Genomic DNA, 22051 nt, shown 5'->3' with positions numbered 1-22051 from the left:
GCTGCTGCTGCTGGTTCTGTGCGTGCAGGTGAGCGGGGCGCGCGGCGGCGACGGGCGCGGACGGGGCGCACCGGGCCGGGTCGCTCCTCCGGGCTAGGCGGCGCAGCAGCGGCCGCGGTCCGGAGCCCTAGGGAGGGCGCGAGGGTGGGGGCGGGGCGGAGGCTCGGCGACCCCGGCCCGCGCCTCCCGGCACTCTGCGCTGCCTTATTTTTAGGCGACGCGGCCCATGGGCTATTTCGAGCTGCAGCTGAGCGCGCTGCGGAACGTGAACGGGGAGCTGCTGAGCGGCGCCTGCTGTGACGGCGACGGCCGGACGACGCGCGCGGGGGGCTGCGGCCGCGACGAGTGCGACACGTACGTGCGCGTATGCCTTAAGGAGTACCAGGCCAAGGTGACGCCCACGGGGCCCTGCAGCTACGGCTACGGCGCCACGCCCGTGCTGGGTGGCAACTCCTTCTACCTGCCGCCGGCGGGCGCTGCGGGGGACCGAGCGCGCGCGCGGTCTCGGACCGGCGGCCACCAGGACCCGGGCCTCGTCGTCATTCCCTTTCAGTTCGCCTGGCCGGTACGTGCGCCCCTCCCCCGCACTCAGCTTCCCTGCGCGCCTCGGCGCCCGCCGCGGTCCCTTCAGCACCTGCGGCCGCGCGGGTGCGGGCCGCGCGCGCCCAGACGGGGCGGGGCCGGCAGGGGGCGCCGCGCCGCGGGCGGGCCTGGGGCGCGTGCTCTTGCGACCAGGTTCGCGCCTGGCCACGTGGGCGCGCGGGGTTCCCGGGGACCGATAGGCTTGGGGTCGCGGCGGGGCGGGGTGGCCAAGGTCCGCGTGCACGGCGGCCCTCGGAGTGTGCCTACGTCGCCCTGCGCGTGTCAGTGCGTGGGGAGGTGCGAGGCGCCTGCGGCCCGGCAGGCTGTGCAGGCATGTGCGCTGCGCGTGCTGGGGCTGGTCCGGGGCAGGCCCTGGCGGAGCCGTCCGGGCCGGCGGCCAGCCTGCTCCTGCCCTGCAGTTTCCTGGACGCCCGGGGGCACGGACAGGCGCCTGGGACCTGCGCAGGGATGGCCTGATTGTGTGTGTTGGCAGAAGCTGCTACAGATGGAGAGACCCCCCCTCCGAAAGGGAAGAGACACAAACTAGGCTCCCAGTTGTAACCCCTCTGTGGCACCGCTGTTTGCGGATGTTTTAGTTTGCTTGTTAGTTTCTGGAATTGAGAAGCATCCTGTCTGTTTAGGGGTGGTCAGGTCAGGCAGGAACCCAAGCCTGGGCATGCTAGGAAGAAGGGTGGTGGGGAATCTAGCTTTGCTGGAGACGGGTCCCATGCCTGTGGTGGAAAGGCCTGGGAGCAGGGAGTCTTAGGCGCTTGCTTTTATTCTCTTTCTGGATCTGGCTCGTACCCTTACCTGATTGTCTGCAGGTGTGAAATTAGGTAGGCGCAGAGGTGAATATGGACATAGCCTTGAGAACCAGGTTAAAACAGCTGGTAAGGGTGGGTCTGGAGGCCTGGGACTGGGAGTAGTAGAGTCGGGTATCAGGCAATACCCAAGAGCTTTCCCGACTGAGGATTTGCAGTTGGTCCAGCTACCAAGAGCCATGGGAGTGGGTCTACCTGGTGCCTTGGTCCTGAAGGAGACTTTCAGTTGGGGGCCAGGCATGGATGGGTAGTGTTTGCCCTGCTCTGCTCCTGCTCTGTGCCCTGGACAACTATTTCTTCCAAGGCCACCCAGCCTGTGCCTCCATCTTTACCTTTCCCTACGCTCCAGCCCCAAATGTACCTTTACCTTACCTAGCCAGGTATCCTTGACCTTGGGGGCTGGCGATAGGAAGTTTATCTCCCCCGAGATGGAAAAAGGCAGGGGCAGGCATGGGAGGGGCCTTAGTGGCCCTGCCCTCCCTCACCCCCACAGCAGCACAGCAGGCAGGTCTGAGCAGGGCCCACAGCCTGTCATCTGCACTTGGGCCCAAGCCAGCGTGGCTCTAAATCGCTACCTGAGGATGTGTTTTCTGCTCGAGTTGGCAACACTGGGTGTGGGGGCAGGGAGGGCCTGGAGGAATGTGGCGGGCCAACGCGTGTCCCTTGTGGCTCTTTGCCCCGCTGGCCAGCCGGTTGGTGTGGAACGGGATGGGACAGGCCCTAGCCTTCCTTCGTGTCTTGGTACTTGGTCTTGGGGACGTTTTAACTTTCTGTTCCCAGCTGCTTTCCTCAGACGCCTCAAGGGGTAGGCAAGTTACTAGCCTGGATGAAAGTTTGGAGGTTAAAGGGTATCTCGTGTTTGGGAGGGGGCAGTTCTGGTTCCCCTTCTCCCATCTTGCTGCATAACCTGGCTGCCAGGCATGGAACTGGTGTTGTGATGCCAGTACCTTGGTATTTCCGCTCTTTGGCAACAGCCCTGCGGCCATGCTGCTTGATTTACCACAGGTTCATCTCTGTCCCGTAAGCCAGGGTACATTTGGAATCCAGGTGCCCACTGGAGCATTTGGTTCCTGGGGACAGCGAGAACCAGCTGAGACTTGGGTTCCTTGGGTTGGTGGGGGGCCCTTGTGGAAAGATGGGGTGGTGTGGGAGGTGGAGGAGAGCGTGCACAGGCTTCTCACAGCTCCTCCTGTGCCTGCACTGAGGTAGCTGTGGCTTCAAATCTGCCTCTCAGAACCTCTCTGAGTGGACTCATCAATGTGGAAAGCTGCAGCAAACCCCCATCAGGTTGGGCGTGTTGCTGACGGCCTCAGGAGACGTGTGCTTTCCCTGGAGTGGCTCTGGTGCCTGCCTATACCTAGCAGCGGGGAGGCCATGTTCACCACGCATGCTTGAGCTCTGTGGGCTGAGCGGGTGGTTGATAGAGAAGGTCTGAGATGAGCTGGAGCTTTCCTTTGGGGTCTGGTGGATGGCATATTCAGGAGGTCCTCATTGGCTAAATGATGATCAAAATGGTTGCTGGCCTGTCTAGAGGAGATAGCGCTGTGCTTGGGAAAGGCTGCTAAAAGAAAAGAGGTCTCTACTACAGGCCTTCTGCCTGACCAGCTTGCCTTTTGAGCCTAGGGTGCAGCCCTGTTCCAGTCTCCTCCCTTGGTGGCAGACCAGTGATGTCTCCACCGTCAGAGCTGGAAGACTTGCGACATGGTAGAGCGTGGGCTCTCCAGGGTGCTTCTGGGGTCATGAGTGAGAGAGAGGTGGGCCTGAGGCAGACCTGGTTTCTGAGGCTCGAAGAACTGATGGCGACAGTTCTGTAAACTGGTTCCCCGCTTCTGAGATGGCTGCAATGCCTTTTTCACTGGGACTCCTGAAGCTAGCTGAGGCTGTAGGATGCCCAGCATGTCCAATAATGAAGTCCCTGATATAGCTTTGTCCTGCATAAGTCCTTCCTCTCCCCCTACCGGCTGTCCAGCACACAGCCAAACATATACTTGAAGAGGGAGGTCAGGGAGGACTGTCCCGGTGGGATAGACAGCTGAAGGTTGTTGTAAGTAGTCACAGAAGAGGGTTGGGACGGATCTGGGAGCACGGACAGAGGAAAGGGCCTGACCCTATCTGACATGGGAAGGCTATTCTAGAATGTGTGCCTTGCATGTACGCCAAAGGACCACACTGCCTTCCGTGCCTTTGGGATGAGATGGGCACTGGCCTCTCCATCATAACCCACACTAAGGCATCCTTAAAGGACCAAGAGTCCTTGGTGGTTGGAGCTTGGGCCAGGTGGTATGTTGATCTGTACCTGACCCTCTCCCTCATAGGTTAGTGTCTTGATCAAGGCCACATAGTATTCAGTATAGTAGAACTCTCCACAGCCAGCAACATGGGGACCCCATGAGGCAGAAAGTGCTAACCTGGGCAATGGAGGATTCAGACAGGGAAATGGATGGGGCCTTTGTCCCTAGGACCACAGGAGTGAATAAATGGAAAACAGAGCTGTCGTGTGATGGGGAAGATGAGTGGATGGCTGTACGTGTGGGTTGGCAGGAAAGGTACTGTCATGGTGGCTGGACAGAATGGGAAATGAGCTGGGCCACTGAGAGATCCCGGGGATCCAGGCAAAGGCCTGAACTCGTAGTCCCTGTCCATACACCCCATCCCGAGCCGGATGTCACATATCCATCCTGATCCTGGGCTAGCTGCAGTAGCCCGTGAGGGATGTTAGGGGCCACACTGACTGCTTTCCTTTTCACAGTGGGAGCCTGGGTTTTACAGCAGTGCGGGCAGCGCACCTAGGCTAGGCCCTGGATGGTCTCTGATGGTCTCTGATGTGGGGGTGTATCTGTCCAAGCTCGGGCAAGGGTTGGCCTACTGTCTCTTCCTGTGGTCCAGAGACCTGGAGCCTAAGAGGGTTATCCCTTGGGTGACAATGGTGACTGAGGCCTAGGCCTCTCCAAAGCTCTGGTTTCAGGAAATGTGTCTGTGCTTAGCGCTCTGGACACTGGCAGCAAGTGTTGAGCTGTCAGTGGCCAAGATAGGCAGCTCGAGTACCTGAGGCTCAGCTGCTGAGTACCGTGGCTACGGGGCCAGGGGACACACCTGGTCCTCCGTCTGCCTTTCCTGTGTTTCTCTGCTGTCCTTTTAGCTCTGTCTAAGCACTAGGTGAAGGGATTACAGTTAGACTTGGAGTTTGACCAGACGATGATGGACTTGGCTGGGGTGTGTGTCTGGGGCCAGGCTTTGGGAAGAGGCTGTCAGGCAGGTGGCCCAGGAGGACTGCCCTAGGAGGAGGGGCCAGGATTTTTTCTATGCTTCTGGGGAACCTGGGCAGGTGATAGCTCTCTGTCTCTTCCATCGTCCTCCAGCTTTCCCACCATACACACTCTAAGAGCCCCGAGATCCTAGAGGATTCCAGCCCAGCTTTTGTCCCTCTGTCAACTGTAGGATTTGGCTTCCCAGGCAGGGATGCACACAGCCATTTGTAGTGAGGGATATGGTTCTGGAAGCTGAGGGAAGGGAGGAGCTGGGGGGCCACTGAGGCAGGTGGGGAGAAGCCACAGGTGCCGCCTGCCTGCTGGCTCAGGTTCTCCCTGGATGACCTCCTGCCATCCAGGTGTAGGGAGCCCAGCTGGCGGGCGACAGGCCCTCTCGGGCGGCGGGCGGGCCATGTCCCTGCGGGAGCAGGTAACCGGAGCCCTGGGCTAGGGCTGAGGTGGTGGTAACCCTACCTGTGTGGCTGGCGTGGGTTTCCTGGGAGTGTTCCTGGATCATCCGAAGCGCAGGTGTGTGCAGGGAATCTTACGCCTGCCCTGTGGCTACTGCCTCTGTACCTAGCTGGTGGGCTTGGCAGGTAGCAATGCTGGCAGTGGTCTCAGGTCCAGCCTGGCCTTGTTCTCTGATAGCCCGTCAGCTTCTTGCTCCTATGCAGCAGCAGAGCCAGTGTAAAACCTGATGGCCTCAGATCTTACTGGCCACTTGTTTTGATGAGAACCAGTGATGAGTCCACGGTGGGGTCTCTCGTGCCCTGTGCTGTGGTCCTCTCTGTGCTGCATTCCTCCATCTCTTGGCCCTGCTTGGCCTCCTTTCTGGCTCCTCCTCCTCATCTTCCTCCTCTTCTTCCTCTTCTACCTCCTTTTCCTCCCTCTCTTCCTCCTCCTCTTCTTCCTCTTCCTCCTCCTTCTTTCTCCTCCTCCTCCCCCTCTTCTTCCTCTTCTTCCTCCTTCTCTTCCCTCTTTTCTTCTTCCTCCTCCCTCTCTTCCTCTTCCCCCTCTTCTTTTTTCTACTCCCCTCTTCCCCCTCTTCTTCTTCTTTCTTCCTTTTTCCTCCTTCTCCCCCTCTTCTTCCTCCTCTTCCTTCTCCTCTTCCTCCTCCTCTTCCTTTCTTCTCTTCCTCTTCCCTCTCTTCCTCCTCTTCTTCCTTCTCCTCCTTCTTCTTCCTCTTCTCTTCTTCCTCTATCTCCTTCTCCTCCTCCTCTTTCTCCTCTTTTTCCTCCTCTTCTTTGTAGTGCTTCCTCCCTTGGGCTATAGTCTATTTCTCCTGGGGCTATATGACCTGGGCCTGTCCCTCACTTTCTCTGGCTCCATCTGTTGATACAGGGGCTGAAGGCAGTCTGAACTCATTCTGCACTCTAATGAGTGGGTGGGTAAAGGACTGAAGGGGCAGGGAAGGGAAGGCCTGAGAAGAGACTGAGGACCCCATGGTTAGGGTGGTGTGTAGAGAGCCCCTGATAGGCTCTGCACCCAGGCAGATGAGGGTACACACTGGGGATTTCTTAGGCTTCTGCGAATAGGGCTTGGTGCTCTATGCTTGCTGAGAGACCAGGAAGAAGAGCAGTTAGGGTGGGAACAGAGAGCAGGAGAATGGGGAAGAGGATTTAAGGGGGACTTAGATGGCATTAAGAAACCTGGTAGTGGCTTCATGGAACCAGGGGACCAGTGGCCCTCTGCTTTTGGCTTTGCTCACATGGCATAGCCTGTGTCTGACGACAGGTGCTCAGAGGAGGTACAAGAGTAGGAAGTGAGCGTGTTTATGCTGAGATGCCAACAGATAGGGAAAGGACAGGGTCTCCTAACCCGAGGCCCCGTGAGGCTGGGTATGACAGGCTGGGCCAGGAGTGGGATAAATTCTAGAAAGCCTAAGACTTAGCCCAGGTTAGATGGGGCTCCAGTGAGTCTGGGGGGAGGATTCTGAGGGCTGAGGAATGGCCAGTGACTCTGAGCCATCTAGGAAAACATGAGGTTTCCTCAGCATAGTCAAGCTACAGAGGAAGGGGTGCCTGAGGTTATTGGTGGGCTCAGACCATCCTCTCATGAGGCGGGTCTTATGTTGCCAAGGTAACAGCTCACAGCAGCACTCATCACCATGGCCTGGGGCAGGAGGGACAGATGGTAAGGGCTGGCCATGATTATGGACGGAGGCTGTGCCCAGCACAGCACCTCTTGAGCCTCAGTATCCCCCACCTGTGCAGCGAATGACCTTCCTGACCCCTGTCCTGGGGTGATAGTTATGAGACTGACTGTGTCCTCTCTGCTGTTGTTTCTGTTGGGTAAGCACCTCCATGAGACTGGTGGAGTGACTGCTGAGTAGCCAGGGGACTGCCCTCTCAGGTGGGCTTAAAAAGTATATAGCACCAGGTAGTTTTCAACCTCAGCTCAGACCTCAGTGAGGTGCAGGGATATATTCCCAATGGAAGTGCTCTGCCTGCACCCCTCCCTTCACCCTTTGCTGTCTTCAGGAGCTTGCACAGGGTGGAGCTGAACTGGGCCTTGGGGACCCCAAGAGCAAGGAGCTAAAGCTTCCTGAGAGGTGCAGCTAGGGATGGTCTTTCACTTACGAGTTGAGATACGTGGAGTCTGTAGAGGAGATGGCCCAGCACTGAGGACATGGACGGGGATGGGAGAGCCACGGAGCAGCCTAGAGCCACACAGGCCAGGGGCGTGCACCCTGCCCCCATCCTGAATAGCAGCAGGTGGGAGGGAGCCTCAGGCTCCTGACCTGCTCTCCTCTGTGTCTGCAGCGTTCTTTTACCCTCATCGTGGAGGCCTGGGACTGGGACAATGACACCACTCCAGATGGTGAGTATGCCCTGGACTGGGGGAAGTGGGTGGGTGGAGGGAGGCTCCCAGCAAGAATTTCTGGTCCCCTGGGCCAGAGCGCTTGTGGCCAGGTCCAAGGCCCTCTGTCTGCTGGGGACAATGGCTCATGTGGCTAGAAGGTCTTATTCTGGTGAAAGGAACTCTCTACACCCTTGGCTTCGCAGAGCTGTGCATACTGTTCCTTCACTTCTGTGTGGTATCTTCAGTGCAGCCTTTTGAGGCCCATGTTGGTGACACCATGGAATGGGATACCCTCAAGTGGCTCTCTGGCTTTGTGGCGTTTTCTCTATCTTAGAATATGAAGCTTGAGGGTCACCACTTCAAAGCTGACTGTTCTGTGTGCAGCCTGTGTATGTGGAGGCGGTTATCTCAGGGTTATTTGAGTGGAGAGGCAGAGGTTTTCTGTGGACAAATGGGGAAGCTCCTTGAGCAGAGTACAAAGGCCCAGAGACAGGATCAAAGCTAGCATTTGAGGTTCTGGGTGGAGTTCTTGTGATTGGGGGATGAAGCAATCAGTACGGCTCGGTTCAGGTCCTGGGCCAGGGAGGATGCTGGCCTCTTCCTGGGGATGTATTGCCCTGGCTGCCGTGTGGACAAGAGCTTGGAAGGCCAAAAAGGAGTCCAATAAGGAGGATGCTGCATGCATCAGGACAAAGAGGCTGAAATAGGCAGCGTGATGGGCTAAGGCGTTCTGGCTATTCTCACACGGTAGAGGCACGGGGTCACTGATGGATTAGACCTGAGGTTATGATCAAATGTAACCCTTGAGACCTTCCTTAGCAATGCACAATGGTCAGGATGAAACCCAGGCCCAGAGATGTCGCTAAGAATAGGTGAACAGGGAGAGCAGGGGGCTCAAGGGTAGGGGCCAGCCAAGGTCCGAGGAAGACAATCGGAGGACTTAACAAAAACACAGAGCCCGCTGGGAGAGCTCCACCCAAAGGCACTGAGTGCCCAGCTGGGCCTGTCCTAATGCAACAGGAAGAAAAAGTGGAGCAGGAGGACTCTGTGACCAGCTGCCATAGAAAACCCCAAACAGCAGTGGCAGGTGCTATGCAGCCTGCTCGGGTAGCCTGCTTCAGGGCACTGGGAGGCCCAGCTATGGGACAGTCCAGTCTGGAAGAACAGGAAGGAGAGAATGGTGGCCCATGGCTAGTGTGTGGTGCCCGTGAGTGTGGAAGGAAGCTTAAGGTGTATAGCCCTCCTGACCTCATCTTTGGGAGGGAGGAACAGGAGTGGCAGTTTACAGTACAGGGTCCTGGTGAGAGCTTCTGCCCAGCCTTCTTGTGGGGGCCTGGACTGTGTCCCTTCTGCCCCTGGCTCCTGCAGGGGTGGCAGCCTTCCTCTACCTAGCTGCCCCATTGCCCCTGAAGCTGCCTGGTAGAGCCCGTGTGGCACTCGCTCCTGGGGGACTGCTGGGGAGCCGCTGCCACCGGCTGACTCTTGGCTGCTCCCTAAGAGGAGCTCCTGATTGAGCGAGTGTCGCACGCCGGCATGATCAACCCCGAGGACCGCTGGAAGAGCCTGCACTTCAGCGGCCACGTGGCACACCTGGAGCTGCAGATCCGAGTTCGCTGTGACGAGAACTACTACAGTGCCACCTGCAACAAGTTCTGCCGGCCCCGGAACGACTTCTTCGGCCACTACACCTGCGACCAGTACGGCAACAAGGCCTGCTTGGATGGCTGGATGGGCAAGGAGTGCAAAGAAGGTGAGGGGTCTGTCTCCCAGTGTGGGGATGGGACCGGGCACGGGGCAGCGCTAGCATGGCTGGCTGCAGCTGTGCCTCTCTCTGCCCCTCTGTTCCAGCCGTGTGTAAGCAAGGATGTAATTTGCTCCACGGGGGATGCACTGAGCCTGGGGAGTGCAGGTGAGCACCATGCCTGCCCTTGCCTTCTCTTCACCCGAGCTGCTGTCGAGCCTACAGCGGCTGGGGCACCCTGTGGGCTTTAGTAGGCCATGGAGGTGCCCATGCCAGGTGCCCACCATGCAGGAAGTCAGATGTTATAGAGCCGGACTGGAACCCTGCCCTTACAAAGCGTGTGACCACAAAGTGGGGGCAGTGCTGTCCTGAGCATGTGGCGTGTCCAGTGACAATTTCTCCGTGGGACAACTAGAAAGGGACAAGGGAGGGTGGCCAGGTACTCACATCACCAAGAAGCAGAGGCTAAGGGGAGTGTGTGCGCGCGCGTGCGCGCGAGTGCATTTGTGCACGTGTGTGCGTGCACGCCTGTGCAAGTGTGTGAGTGCATGCACACGTGTGTCTGTGTGCATGCAAGCCCATGTGCATGCGTTTGTGCACGTGTGTGTACGTGCACGTGTGCACAAATGTGTTTGCACATGCAAGTGCGTGTGTGTGTGTGTGTGTGAGCACGTGTGTGGTGTGTGTATGTGGCATGCATGCGTGCATATATGTGTGAACTCTATATAAACGTGAGGGGTCTGTGTCCGGGTAAACACAGTAGGAAGTCACGGTGGCGTGCTAGTGGGAGAGGCTGACATGATTCTGCAGAGAGAGGCTTGGGGGAAGAGGGGCCCTATCAGGAGAGGCTTAGGAGAAGCACACGGCGTGGCACTGAGAAAGAAGGTACATGGGAGACGATGGGCCAGTGGGATGGAGGGTGAGCTGGACCTGCAGACATTCTCAGGAGCAGGGATTTGATGGTGAGTTCCATAGAGGAGTGAGAGGGTGTGGTCAAACAGGACCTGCAAACCTAGCTCGAGCCATTACACGGTGTAGGGTAGAGATGGCTGTGGGAGGGGCAGGCTAGTGTGTGCAGAACGGGGCACACTGGACAGGCCTGGCCTTAAGGCAGCACAGCATGTGGCAGCCAGGTATATTCACAGTCCATGGTCAGGTGGAGAGGAGGGCGTCCTGCAGCCTAGAGCAGTGTAGGAGCCACTGGGTCTCATGAAGCATTATGGAGGTGAGGAGGTCAAGTTAGCGGGGTAGAAGACAGAGGGAGGGGGGCAAAGGTTGGCTCCCTGGGGTATGTGAGTTGGGGAGTCGGCCCAGGTGGTTGGAGGGAGTAGGAAAGGGGTTAGAGATGAGCATCTCAGGCTGGGGGAGGCACAGCAGTAGCCCCTCCAAGCCTCTCCGACATCCTGGTTCTCGCTGTCCCTGGGTGCCCTCTGAGCAATGGGTATGCCTCGTGTGTGTTTTCAGATGAGGACAGCAAGGCACATGTATTGTTTGGTCTGGAGGGGATGGCCAGGGAGTGGGGAATTGAGATGTGTTGGGGGTGGGGGTATGGTGGCATTGGCCTGGGTGGTGATATGCTCAGCAGCTAGGCTGGTCCCTGGCCAGAAAGAGATGGGTGTGCAGTGGAGACGTCCCAGGTGCCACTTGCACACTGTGGTTTCAGACAGGCTTGGCAGGACTCAAGGTAGTGCGAGGAGCACCTGGCTCCGGATGGGCTAGCTTCTTACTCCAGGAGCCACATCCTAGGAGAGAGATGGGGGTAGGATAGGCAGCAGGAATTGTCCATGTGGATAGCTCTCTGCCCGGTGTAGTGTTTCACAGCCTGGCCCTCAGCAGTGTGCTGGAGCTGGGCGTGGCTTCTGGGCAGAGGTGCCCCACTCGTGGTAAACACAGGAGCCTACCCTTAACCCCACACTCACTCCATGTAGGCCAAGGTGAATTGTACGAGCATCCCCCGTGTGGCCAGTGCTGGAGGGAGATGAAAGATGAGTCAACTTCCCCGCAGTGCAGGAAGGCTGTGGGTAGGCACACCGACAGGAACACTGGGGAAGAAAGCAAGGGTAGGGGGCGGTAGGTGAGTGTCACCCGCCTCTCCCTGAGCTAGAGGGTGAGGCCAAATGGCCTCCTGCTGTCCAGAGCTCAGGTTTCAGCAGAGGACACCCCTCCCCAACCGGATGCTACTGCGGAGATGGCTGCGCTTTCCTGCCACCCTCCCCAGGCCCTGGAAAGCTGGCAGGAAAGCCACAAGGTGGGGTCTGGTGTGGGATGGCCCGCCCAGGGTGGAGAACCTGCCCTTGGGACTCACGGGGTCTGGGCTCAAAGCTAGCCTTGGTGTTCCTTGGTGGATGACCTAAGGCTAGCCACAGCCCACTCTCAACTCCCCCCCCCCCCCCGTATCACCTGGAGAGAAGACACCCAAGTAGAGACGGGAGGCCAGACCTGCCTTGGACATTCTGGGCTGGATCCTGGAGCCAGCCTCAGTTTCCCTGTGTGAGCCTGGGTGAGGCGGGCTGATAACTGCCTGTGTGCGTGGCTCCAGGGCAGCTCAGGAAGGGCCGTGGTTTTTCCTTCTATAAAAATAACTCCTGTGGCGGGTGTTAGCGTGGAAGTGACGTGGCCCGCACGTCATTCCTGCCCCACAGGACCTTAGCCTTTAAGGAAGGGGCCCCCAGAGTCTTGTCCAGGGCCCAGAGGGCAGCTTACTGGAGCCCTGTACTCTCTCATCTGCTGGCTCTTGTGCTGGCCACCTACTTTCATCCTGAGGGACTCCCCAGAGGCGACACTAATCCACAGTGTGGTCAGAGTCAGGATTTAAGATTATGGCCTCTGAAGAGATCTTCAGGTCTACGTTTTGGGCTCAGCCCCACTCAATGTGGCCCTCCCACAGGGCTGGCTAGGCAGACCATGGGTTGGACTTTCCTAGGAGTCAGAGAAACCTCTGCCCTTGAGTAGCAATGAGGATATGGGCGGCACCCAAGGTCACAGAGCCCTTGGACCAGGCAGGGTAGCCAGGATCTCTCCTGATGCCTCTTCATCCTTCTCAGATCCCGGTTGCTGCTGTGTCCCCAGCAGCACCTGGTGAGCAGCACCTGGCACTAAACCCCTGGGCCTCCCCCGGCTGGGCCTTCCTTCCAGGCGCCTGCTTGTGGGGCCTGGCTCAGAGCTGAGTCCTAGAATAGCTCAGGGGGGAGTGACGGGACAGCTGGGCAGACCATCTCGGCCAGTGGCCGGGAATGCCCGTGACAGTGAGACTGGCCAGCGAGCCATAACCCCTGCTTAGTTCAGAGCTGTTCTCCAGGGCCAAGACCCAGTAGGGGTGGCCTGCACTTCTGTGCCTGCCTCCTGTACCCCTTACCCATCTTCCCAGTTTATGACCTCGTTGCTCGGTCCTCCAGGTGCAACTACGGCTGGCAGGGCAAGTTCTGTGACGAATGTGTCCCCTACCCCGGCTGCGTGCATGGCAGCTGTGTAGAGCCCTGGCACTGTGACTGTGAGACCAACTGGGGTGGCCTGCTCTGTGACAAAGGTAGATGGTGGGCAGTGGGCAGGGCCAGGCCTCAACTCTGAAGCTGGGCCCATCCCTGAGAGCCCTACCCTTGTTCCCAGACCTGAACTACTGTGGCAGCCACCACCCCTGTGTCAACGGGGGTACCTGCATCAACGCTGAGCCTGACCAATACCTCTGCGCCTGTCCAGATGGCTACTTGGGCAAGAACTGTGAGCGGGGTACGTTGGGATGCTGTCTCTCAGGGAGCCTGGCTGAGCCCATTTTTCACTGCCTTGTACAGTGGGCATGTACCCCGGTGAACTCTGGATCTGGTGGGCTTGGGATGGTGTGCTTGAGTTCCGTGGGCGTCAATCCGCTCGTGCTCTGGTTCTGCAGCTGAGCACGCCTGTGCCTCTAACCCGTGTGCCAATGGGGGCTCTTGCCACGAAGTGCCGTCTGGCTTTGAATGCCACTGTCCGTCGGGATGGAGTGGACCCACCTGTGCACTCGGTGAGTGTCTGGGGGCTTCACAAGGTAGGAGTGGGCAGCACTTAGGGGTGTGGACACAGCAGCTGAATCCACCGCACAGCGGACAGCCAAACGACAGTTGGTTCCTGCTGCTTTACATGGGACTGTGCCTCCCTGCTGTGTCCCTACTCAGTGGCTATGCAGTTACACTCACCACACCCCATGCCCCCGTCCATGGGTCTAAACTAACTAGATGATCCTACATTCACTGGCCAAGGCCTGTACCCGTTGACTTCGACCTCCCATTTGCTGGCCACAACCTTACCCCCCTCTCTCTCCCGCCCCCGGCAGACATTGATGAGTGTGCCTCTAATCCATGTGCAGCGGGTGGCACCTGTGTGGATCAGGTGGACGGCTTCGAGTGCATCTGCCCGGAGCAGTGGGTGGGGGCTACTTGCCAGCTGGGTAAGGGCTCCTTGGGGGGCTGTCTGTGCATGGGTTGTGTGCTGTGCATGCGGCTGTGGCTGCTGCTGCTGCTGGCACTTCTGGGGCTACGGGTGCCAGGTAGAGGGCCCAGTGGGTGAGTGGGGCCCGAGCCCCACAGCTCCCTTGTCTCGTTCACAGACGCCAATGAGTGTGAAGGGAAGCCGTGCCTTAATGCTTTTTCTTGCAAAAACCTGATTGGCGGCTATTACTGTGATTGCCTCCCGGGCTGGAAGGGCAGCAACTGCCACATCAGTCAGTATGGGTGGGCGGCGCAGGTGGGTGGGGCTGGGGAGCACAGAGGGCCCCCTTGACCCCGCCCGTGTACCCTTCTGCCTCTAGACATCAATGATTGCCACGGACAGTGTCAGCATGGGGGCACCTGCAAGGTGAGGAGGCTTCCACACGCCCCGCCAAGTCTGGGATGGTGGAGGGTGGCTGGAGGGGACCGGAGGTGGGGTTGTCTGAGGCTCGCTCACCCACCCACCTGTCCACACACCTAGGACCTGGTAAACGGGTACCAGTGTGTGTGCCCACGGGGCTTTGGAGGCCGTCACTGCGAGCTGGAGTACGACAAGTGTGCCAGCAGCCCCTGCCGTCGGGGTGGCATCTGCGAGGACCTGGTGGATGGCTTCCGCTGCCACTGCCCGAGGGGCCTCTCCGGGCCTCACTGTGAGGTAGTAACCAAGAAGGGCTTTGGTGGGAGCTACGTCACACCATGCTGGGAACGCTGTCTAGGAGGGTCCTCTCAGCATCTCCAAAGCCAGGCTTGCTCATTGTCTCAACAATCTTACATGCTTCGCTCCCTCTATGGGACCACGCAGAGGGGAAGCTTGCAAGAAGACCCCCAAAGGCAGAATCACACATTTGATGGCGTGGGGTCACCATGGATCACTGGTGGGCCAGTGGCTGGGAAGGTGACTTTTCTCAGGGCTGCTACCCTGACCCCTATTGTATGATCCCCCTTGTCCTGAGCTATATATGGTTTTGCTCTGGCCCTGTGGACTTCTTAGTGGCCTGTGGCAGAGGCCTGGCTTTGGGTCCCCGGAGCACAGTGGTGTCGGCTGTAGGAAGGACCTCTCTTGGCTCTGAAGGCAGCCTGGCAACATGGGGGTCAGAAGCTGGCCTTCCTGCCGGCAGGAGGAGCCAAGACCGGATGCTGTCTGTGGGAGGCAGAGGAAGCTTGGCTGCTGTGGAGGCGAGGGCGGCAGGAGGGGGCTGGTGACCCACAGGTGTTTCCGTCCAGCTGATGGTGCTTGGACGTTTTCGGGTGGGCGGAGCTTCAAGCTTAGTTTGGCACTGCCGGGTCCGAGGCAGAGAGGCCTGGCTGTCTATACTAAACAGTGCTTCTGTCTAGAGCTGGACACTCACAAATGTACACCGCCCTTTAAAACCTGCAGGTGGATGCAGATCTCTGTGAACCAAGCCCCTGCCTCAACGGTGCTCGCTGCTACAACCTTGAGGGTGACTACTACTGCGCCTGCCCGGAAGACTTTGGTGGCAAGAACTGCTCGGTGCCCAGGGAGACATGTCCTGGAGGGGCATGTAGAGGTGCGAGATGCAGCCCTTCAGGCAGGGGTGGGTACCTGGGTGGAGATGGGTCCGATCCCTGTCCATCTCTTTCCCACAGTGGTCGATGGCTGCGGGTTCGAGGCAGGGTCCAGGACACATGGTGTTGCGCCCTCTGGCATATGTGGCCCTCACGGGCACTGTGTCAGCCTGCCTGGGGGAAACTTCTCCTGCATCTGTGACAGCGGCTTCACAGGCACCTACTGCCATGAGAGTGAGTGGTGTGCAGAGTTGGTGGGGTGGGGCAAGCCGGGCCAGCCACAGTGACCGCTCACCCAACCCCTCCCGCAGACATCGACGACTGCATGGGCCAGCCCTGCCGCAACGGGGGCACGTGCATTGACGAAGTGGACTCCTTCCGCTGCTTCTGCCCCAGTGGCTGGGAAGGCGAACTCTGTGACATCAGTGAGTCAGCACCCCCACCTTACCTGGACTGCCCCCCTGGCTAAGGCCTGGCTCTACCCCCTGTGTCCTACCCAGCACTGCGTGCATGGGCCTGAAGTCATGGGGTGGAATCCCAGGCTCCCACGTGCTTGGGGCCAGCTCTTGCTCTTCTCCGTGAAGCCCTCCCCAGCGCCGGTGACCCCCGCTGACCGGCGTCCTCCCCCCAGATCCCAACGACTGCCTCCCCGACCCCTGCCACAGCCGCGGTCGCTGCTATGACCTGGTCAATGACTTCTACTGCGCCTGTGATGATGGCTGGAAGGGCAAGACCTGCCACTCACGTAAGTGCCTGGGGTCCCTGCAGACGAGCGGAGGGGCTGCCTGCCGGGACCCCCCTGCTATGATCAGTATGTCCCGCCCGTTGATCGGCCACGTGCTTGCAGGTGAGTTCCAGTGTGACGCCTACACCTGCAGCAACGGTGGCACATGCTATGACAGCGGCGACACCTTCCGCTGCGCGTGCCCTCCAGGCTGGAAGGGCAGTACCTGCACCATCGGTGAGTACCCTACCCAGGCCAGCTGCCTCCCCTAGCCCTAGGCTGCCTGCCCCAGCTGTGTTGGGGTCTACCCAGGCATCACACAAAGTCCTGTCTCCCTCCTTGCAGCCAAGAACAGCAGCTGTGTGCCCAATCCCTGTGTGAATGGAGGCACCTGTGTGGGCAGCGGAGACTCTTTCTCCTGCATCTGCCGGGATGGCTGGGAGGGCCGTACCTGCACACATAGTGAGCTGGAGGGGCTTCAGGTGGGGGAGGCCTGTGGGTTCTGCTTAACTTCTTCACTCGGTTCGCCATCCCCTTCCTCCAGCTTCCTGGAAGACCCGCTCCTTCACCCACCCACCTCACATATCCACACTGAGACCTGTTCTGCCATTTTGTAATTCAGCCCCTACGCCAGATCTGCAGGGTCCTTCCACCTCCCCTGATCCACCACTCTGCAGTCTTGGGCTCCTGCTAAGACACGACTATAGCCCCCACTCCCAGTGACTTCCCTTGGGGTCCTGAGCCTTCCTGGCACTTCTCCACGGGCTGTGCCAGGCTGGTATGAACAGGATAGTATCTACCCATGAGCCTCAGACACAAAGATGTGCTGCAAAGCGTGCTGGGCAAGCGTGTGTTAAAATAACCACCCTGTCTCTCCCCTTAAATCCAGACACCAACGACTGCAACCCTCTGCCCTGGTGAGTGGCGACCCAGGAGGCTGGTGGGGGGCAGGGCCCATCATGGGGGACCCCTTATGGCCACCCTCTCCCTTGCAGCTATAACGGAGGCATCTGTGTTGACGGCATCAACTGGTTCCGCTGCGAGTGTGCGCCCGGCTTTGCGGGTCCCGACTGCCGTATCAGTAAGCAGCCTAGGCGGATAGAAGGGGCTGGGATTGAGGGGATTTGTTTAGGGCCCTCTCCTGACAACTTCGGTGTTAAGAGCTGGGACACATAAACATCCGTATCCTCGTAGATGAGGTGGCCACAGCCCTCTCTTGCCTCCCATTCGCATGTGTGCGTCCGATGGACGCCTAGTTCCTTCCTGAAGAGCCAGTTGCATCTTGGGAAGAGGGAGATATGGGCTACAGGGTGGAATGCTCATACTCCCCCCACCCCGACTGTGAGGATGTCTCTGTGGATGTGACCACCTCAGAGAGAGTGGAGCACAGAGGCCCCTGTGTACATGCAGGGAAAGGGCCTGAGGGTTAGAAGGCTTCAGACTGGCAAAGTGACAACCTAGGTAGCTGTGGGTCAGGTGGCCTGAGGTATAGCCCCACTGCCTTGCTCACACGCTGGTCCCTGTGTGGGGCGCACACCCCTCAGAACACAGCCGTTCTCCTTGCAGACATTGATGAGTGCCAGTCCAACCCCTGTGCCTACGGAGCCACGTGTGTGGACGAGATTAATGGGTACCGCTGCAGCTGCCCACCAGGTCGTTCTGGACCCAGATGCCAGGAAGGTAGGCCGACTGTGACCATGGTCAGGGCGTGGACCAGATCCACCCTCCAGAGTTTGGATACTCCGTTTAAGCCTCCTCCTTCTCACCACAGTGGTCATATTCACGAGACCCTGCTGGTCCCGGGGCATGTCCTTTCCACACGGGAGTTCCTGGGTAGAGGACTGCAATAGCTGCCGCTGCCTGGATGGCCACCGGGATTGCAGCAAGGTGAGGCCAGCCCCTCTGGCACTCTGACCCTGAATCATCTGAGCCTCTAGGCTTACTCAGCTATCGAGGCTGGTACAGGGGTAGTGGTGTAGGTTGATAAGGCTACCCATTTCTGAGGGCTATCCTAGGGTGATGAACTGGGATGGTTCTTGGGCCTGCCTCTCTTCTCTGTCCACTCCCAGGCTCTGCTTAGCTCTTCCTATTTTGACAGAAAGTCCTTTATGGAGTAGAGTTTTGCCTGCCTCCCTAGGGCCCCTGGGTGGTAGAGACACTGGCTTGAAACCTACTGACTGGTTCGTGTCTTATCTCTGTGAGCTGCTTGAGCCTGACCATGCCTCTCATTCCCACGTGTCTCCTGGGCGTGTCTCTTCCAGGTATGGTGTGGACGGAAGCCTTGCCTGCTGTCTGGTCAGCCCAGCACTCTGAGTGCCCAGTGCCCACCAGGGCAGCAATGCCGGGAGAAGGCCATGGGTCAGTGCTTGCAGCCACCCTGTGAGAACTGGGGGGAGTGTACAGCCGAGGAACCTCTAGCACCCAGCACCCCCTGCCTGCCACGGACCACCCATTTGGACAACAACTGTGCTCGCCTCACACTGCACTTCAACCGTGACCAAGTGCCTCAGGTGAGTGATCCCGGGGGACCCGGGATTCCCAAACGTACCCTTAGAATGATAGTCTGTTCGAACCTCAGCTCACATAGGTCCAGAAGCCCATGGTTGTGCAGAGAGATGGCCACCAGTGGGCTCACACGAGAAAGCACTGAGCCTAGGTGTTGTTGGGCAAAAGAGAGAGAGAGGGTTCAGTCTGGGCTGCTAATGTACCCAGAGTTCAGGGGCCTAGACTGCCGGGGTGCTGGGATCCACTCTCCTTTGGATCACCATTTAAAGGATAGTTTCTGTTTCTGATATGTCCCATCCTCATCCTCTGGGTGTTTCGAACTAGCCTGCCTGTTCCCCAGAAGAGAGGATCTTCGAACTCATGATGCTCGTTCACCAGCTCCTACTTCCCCCAAGCTCCTCCCATTGCCTCAGACAGACTGGATCAGGAGTAAGGGAGGCTCCCACTGTTCCTCCTCTGCTCCCAGGATGGAGCCCCCCATTAGCAGAGAGATGAATGGCCTCAGATCATGGCCCTTGGCCCTGCTAACCTGTTGCTTGCCTGCCCAGGGCACCACCGTGGGCGCTATCTGCTCTGGAATCCGAGCCTTGCCCGCCACCAGGGCAGCGGCACGAGACCGCCTCCTCCTGCTGCTCTGTGATCGCGCGTCCTCGGGGGCCAGTGCCGTGGAGGTGGCTGTGGTGAGTGTTGGTGGGGACCTGTCCTGAGCAGGCCTCTAAACCCTCAGTGTCTGTGACAGTCTAGCATCTTGCGAGACAGTGGCAGACTTGAGGATGGGAGGCATTTACGGGGTGGAATGGAGGCCCCTGGGGCAGTGGGAACTGAGATAAGAGCCAGATTTGGCATCCCTCTGGACACCTCCACAGCCGAGTGGTGTTGGGTGGGAAGCTGGGCAGGGTGAGGGCAGACCACCCAGGTCAGGCAGGGTGGGGTTTAGCAGAGGGGAGGGTTGGGCAGGAGATCAAGGTAGCCTTGTGATGTGGTGATGGCGGGGTGCAGTGTTCAGAGAGAGGGGAGAAGAGACGATGGCTTGGGTGAAGGCTGGGTGCCAGTTCAGAGTTGTGGGCTGGTATTATTTGTGTAGCTCTTCAGGCGCAGGTCTGGGAGCTGAGTGAACTGAGAAAGGCCAGCGGTCGTCATACAGGATGCAGGGATTTGATAGGGCCGGGCCACTTCCTAAATCTGTCTGATGGGTGCACCTTTACATCAAGATCCAGCTTCACGGAGCTCCCCATTTCTTGGTCTCCAAGCCCTCTGAGGTCCTTGCCGTGTGTAGCACAGCCCTGATTCAGCTCTACCCATGGCAGCCCTCTGTACATCCGGCTAGGACCAGATTAGTTTTGGGGCAGCAGCTAGATCAGGCTCCTGGGATGTAGGAAGGGTGCCTTTGGGCTGTCCCCCAGTATCATCCTCTGCCACAGTCTTTCAGCCCTGCAAGGGACCTGCCTGACAGCAGCCTGATCCAGAGCACAGCCCACGCCATCGTGGCTGCCATCACTCAGAGAGGAAATAGCTCACTGCTGCTGGCTGTCACGGAGGTCAAGGTGGAAACCGTTGTTATGGGTGGCTCTTCCACAGGTAAGCTGGGGTGGTGGGGGCTCCCAGACTCAAGACCAGTGGGAATCAGCAATGGGATGTTGCTCAGCGGGGTGAGGTGTCTGCTGCCACCTAGCTCCATTCTAGAAACTAGAGAGTCCCTGCTTGTCCCGTATGGACACGGGACATTTACCTCTTCTTCTTCTACCCAGGTCTGTTGGTGCCTGTCCTGTGCAGCGTGTTCAGCGTCCTGTGGCTTGCCTGTGTGGTTATCTGCGTATGGTGGACACGAAAGCGCAGGAAAGAACGTGAGAGGAGCCGGCTACCACGGGATGAGAGCACCAACAACCAGTGGGCCCCGCTCAATCCCATCCGCAACCCCATTGAGCGGCCCGGCAGCAGCAGTCTGGGAACTGGGGGCCACAAGGATGTACTCTATCAGTGCAAGAACTTCACGCCGCCACCCCGCAGGGCAGGCGAGGCACTGCCCGGGCCAGCTGGCCACGGGGGTGGTGGGGAGGACGAGGAGGATGAGGAGCTGAGCCGTGGAGATGGGGACTCCCCAGAGGCAGAGAAGTTCCTCTCACACAAATTCACCAAAGACCCCAGCTGCTCCCTGGGAAGGCCAGCCTGCTGGGCTCCAGGGCCCAAAGTGGACAACCGTGCCGTCAGAAGCACCAAGGATGTACGCTGTGCTGGCAGGGAGTAGCCCAGGCTAGCACCCAGAACCCTTGCCTGCTGGCACCACGCTGCCTGCCGGACCACAGGAGGCCAAGGCCGTGTGCATAGTTTCTTTATTTTGTGTAAAAAACAAAACCAAAAAAACCAAAAAACAAATGTTTATTTTTTACGTTTCTTTAACCTTGTATAAATTATTCAATGGCTGTCAGGCGGGAAAACAACGGAGTATTCTCGGATCATTGCTATTTTTGTAACGTTTCCGTGTCCGCACGCACTGTGGCAGGAGAGCAGGGCGTGTTTTGTGTTCTCACCAAATCGTATAATGTTTGTTACCACAGGCTGTCGCTGTTTACAGAATCTTCTTTTTTATTCCTCATTTGGGTTTCTCTCTAGCTCAAGGCCCAAAAAGCCCATGAGACCCGTGGGCTAGGCCGTGGCTCTCAGTGAGATCTGTGGCTTTCAGTGTGGCCCGTGGCTCTCAGTGGGACCTGTGGCTGACAGTATGGCCTGAGGCTGTCAGTGGGACTGTGGCTGTTGTCTTAGCTGTAGCTCTCAGTGGGACCCGTGGTAATTGGCCTGGCCTATGGCTGTCAGTGGGACCTGTGGCTGTTGGGAACATCTGTGGCCATTGGCTTGTGGCTTGGCTGTCAGTGGCACTGGCTGCTGGGCTGGCATGCTGTCAGTGGGACCCATGGTGGCCTGTGTGATGCTGGTTACCATAGCTGTTGGTGGTGCCTGTGGTTGTCAGTGGGGTCGGAGGTCACTGGTGTGGCCTAAGGCTGGCAAGCAAACCTGGCCCATGCCTCAGCTAGCCCCTCCAGCCTGCTGTCCTTGCTTCCTCCTGCCCAGAACTCTCCAGAGATCTCCAACTGTGCTTTCAGAAGTGCCCTTCCCAACTGCTCGGTTTCCCTCCCGGGACGGCGGTATTGAAGCTTGTGACAAGTGCCTTCACACAGACCCCCTCCCAGCTGTCAGCGTTTGCCGTGGGCACCAGGCCGCTGCCCACCTGCCGGCCCCGGCCACCCTCCTCGTGAAAGTGCATTTCTGTAAATATGTACATATTAAATGAATCAGTCTGTATATTTGATTTAATAACTTAAACGTTTTGGCCTCCCTGTTCTTTGGATGCTGTTCCTTTTCTCTACGTGCAGTTGGGACGGAGACAGAGGTGGGACATGGCCTGGGTGTGGGGCCGTGCTGATGTGGAGTCTGAGAGGTCAGATGGGTCTGTTGACCTCGGGGCAGTGGGTGACTGCCTGGAGGCGTAGTAGTAGGTGACACCCGTTTAGTGGAGCCTTCCTGGGGAATAGGAATTGTGGGTCCCTGGCCTCCTACCTCTAAACATAGGTAAGAAAGGGGGCTTTATGACGTAGACACTGCCCAGCAGTGACTCACTCACAGACTCTGAGACCCAAGTTTGAGAG

The 22051-nt window shown here is 58.5% G+C and overlaps 1 protein-coding gene across 1 annotated transcript in view; it reads left to right on the top strand.

Annotated features, from left to right (window-relative positions):
- Jag2 (jagged canonical Notch ligand 2) overlaps nt 1-21728 on the top strand; it is a 28127-nt gene extending 6399 nt beyond the window's left edge. Inside the window, exons 3-29 of the mRNA XM_028764441.1 lie at nt 29-144; nt 215-1061; nt 5011-5081; nt 7414-7471; nt 8952-9203; nt 9302-9362; nt 12590-12720; nt 12801-12920; nt 13078-13191; nt 13501-13614; nt 13774-13887; nt 13975-14021; nt 14136-14309; nt 15033-15183; nt 15263-15415; nt 15493-15606; nt 15813-15926; nt 16029-16142; nt 16251-16367; nt 16795-16822; nt 16901-16986; nt 17472-17585; nt 17677-17792; nt 18167-18415; nt 18959-19090; nt 19832-19988; nt 20159-21728. Coding sequence (XP_028620274.1) covers nt 29-144; nt 215-1061; nt 5011-5081; nt 7414-7471; nt 8952-9203; nt 9302-9362; nt 12590-12720; nt 12801-12920; nt 13078-13191; nt 13501-13614; nt 13774-13887; nt 13975-14021; nt 14136-14309; nt 15033-15183; nt 15263-15415; nt 15493-15606; nt 15813-15926; nt 16029-16142; nt 16251-16367; nt 16795-16822; nt 16901-16986; nt 17472-17585; nt 17677-17792; nt 18167-18415; nt 18959-19090; nt 19832-19988; nt 20159-20655 — 4361 coding nt within the window. The 3' untranslated portion in view covers nt 20656-21728. The remainder of the gene's footprint in view (nt 1-28; nt 145-214; nt 1062-5010; nt 5082-7413; nt 7472-8951; nt 9204-9301; nt 9363-12589; nt 12721-12800; nt 12921-13077; nt 13192-13500; nt 13615-13773; nt 13888-13974; nt 14022-14135; nt 14310-15032; nt 15184-15262; nt 15416-15492; nt 15607-15812; nt 15927-16028; nt 16143-16250; nt 16368-16794; nt 16823-16900; nt 16987-17471; nt 17586-17676; nt 17793-18166; nt 18416-18958; nt 19091-19831; nt 19989-20158) is intronic.
- The last annotated feature ends 323 nt before the right edge of the window (nt 21729-22051 follow it).

The sequence above is a fragment of the Grammomys surdaster genome, unplaced genomic scaffold (assembly GCF_004785775.1).
Source record: "Grammomys surdaster isolate TR1022 unplaced genomic scaffold, NIH_TR_1.0 144, whole genome shotgun sequence".
In the NCBI taxonomy this organism is placed as follows: Eukaryota; Metazoa; Chordata; class Mammalia; order Rodentia; family Muridae; genus Grammomys; species Grammomys surdaster.
The sequence above is the reverse complement of the archived record's forward strand: the minus strand, read 5'-3'. Positions and strand labels throughout refer to the sequence as shown.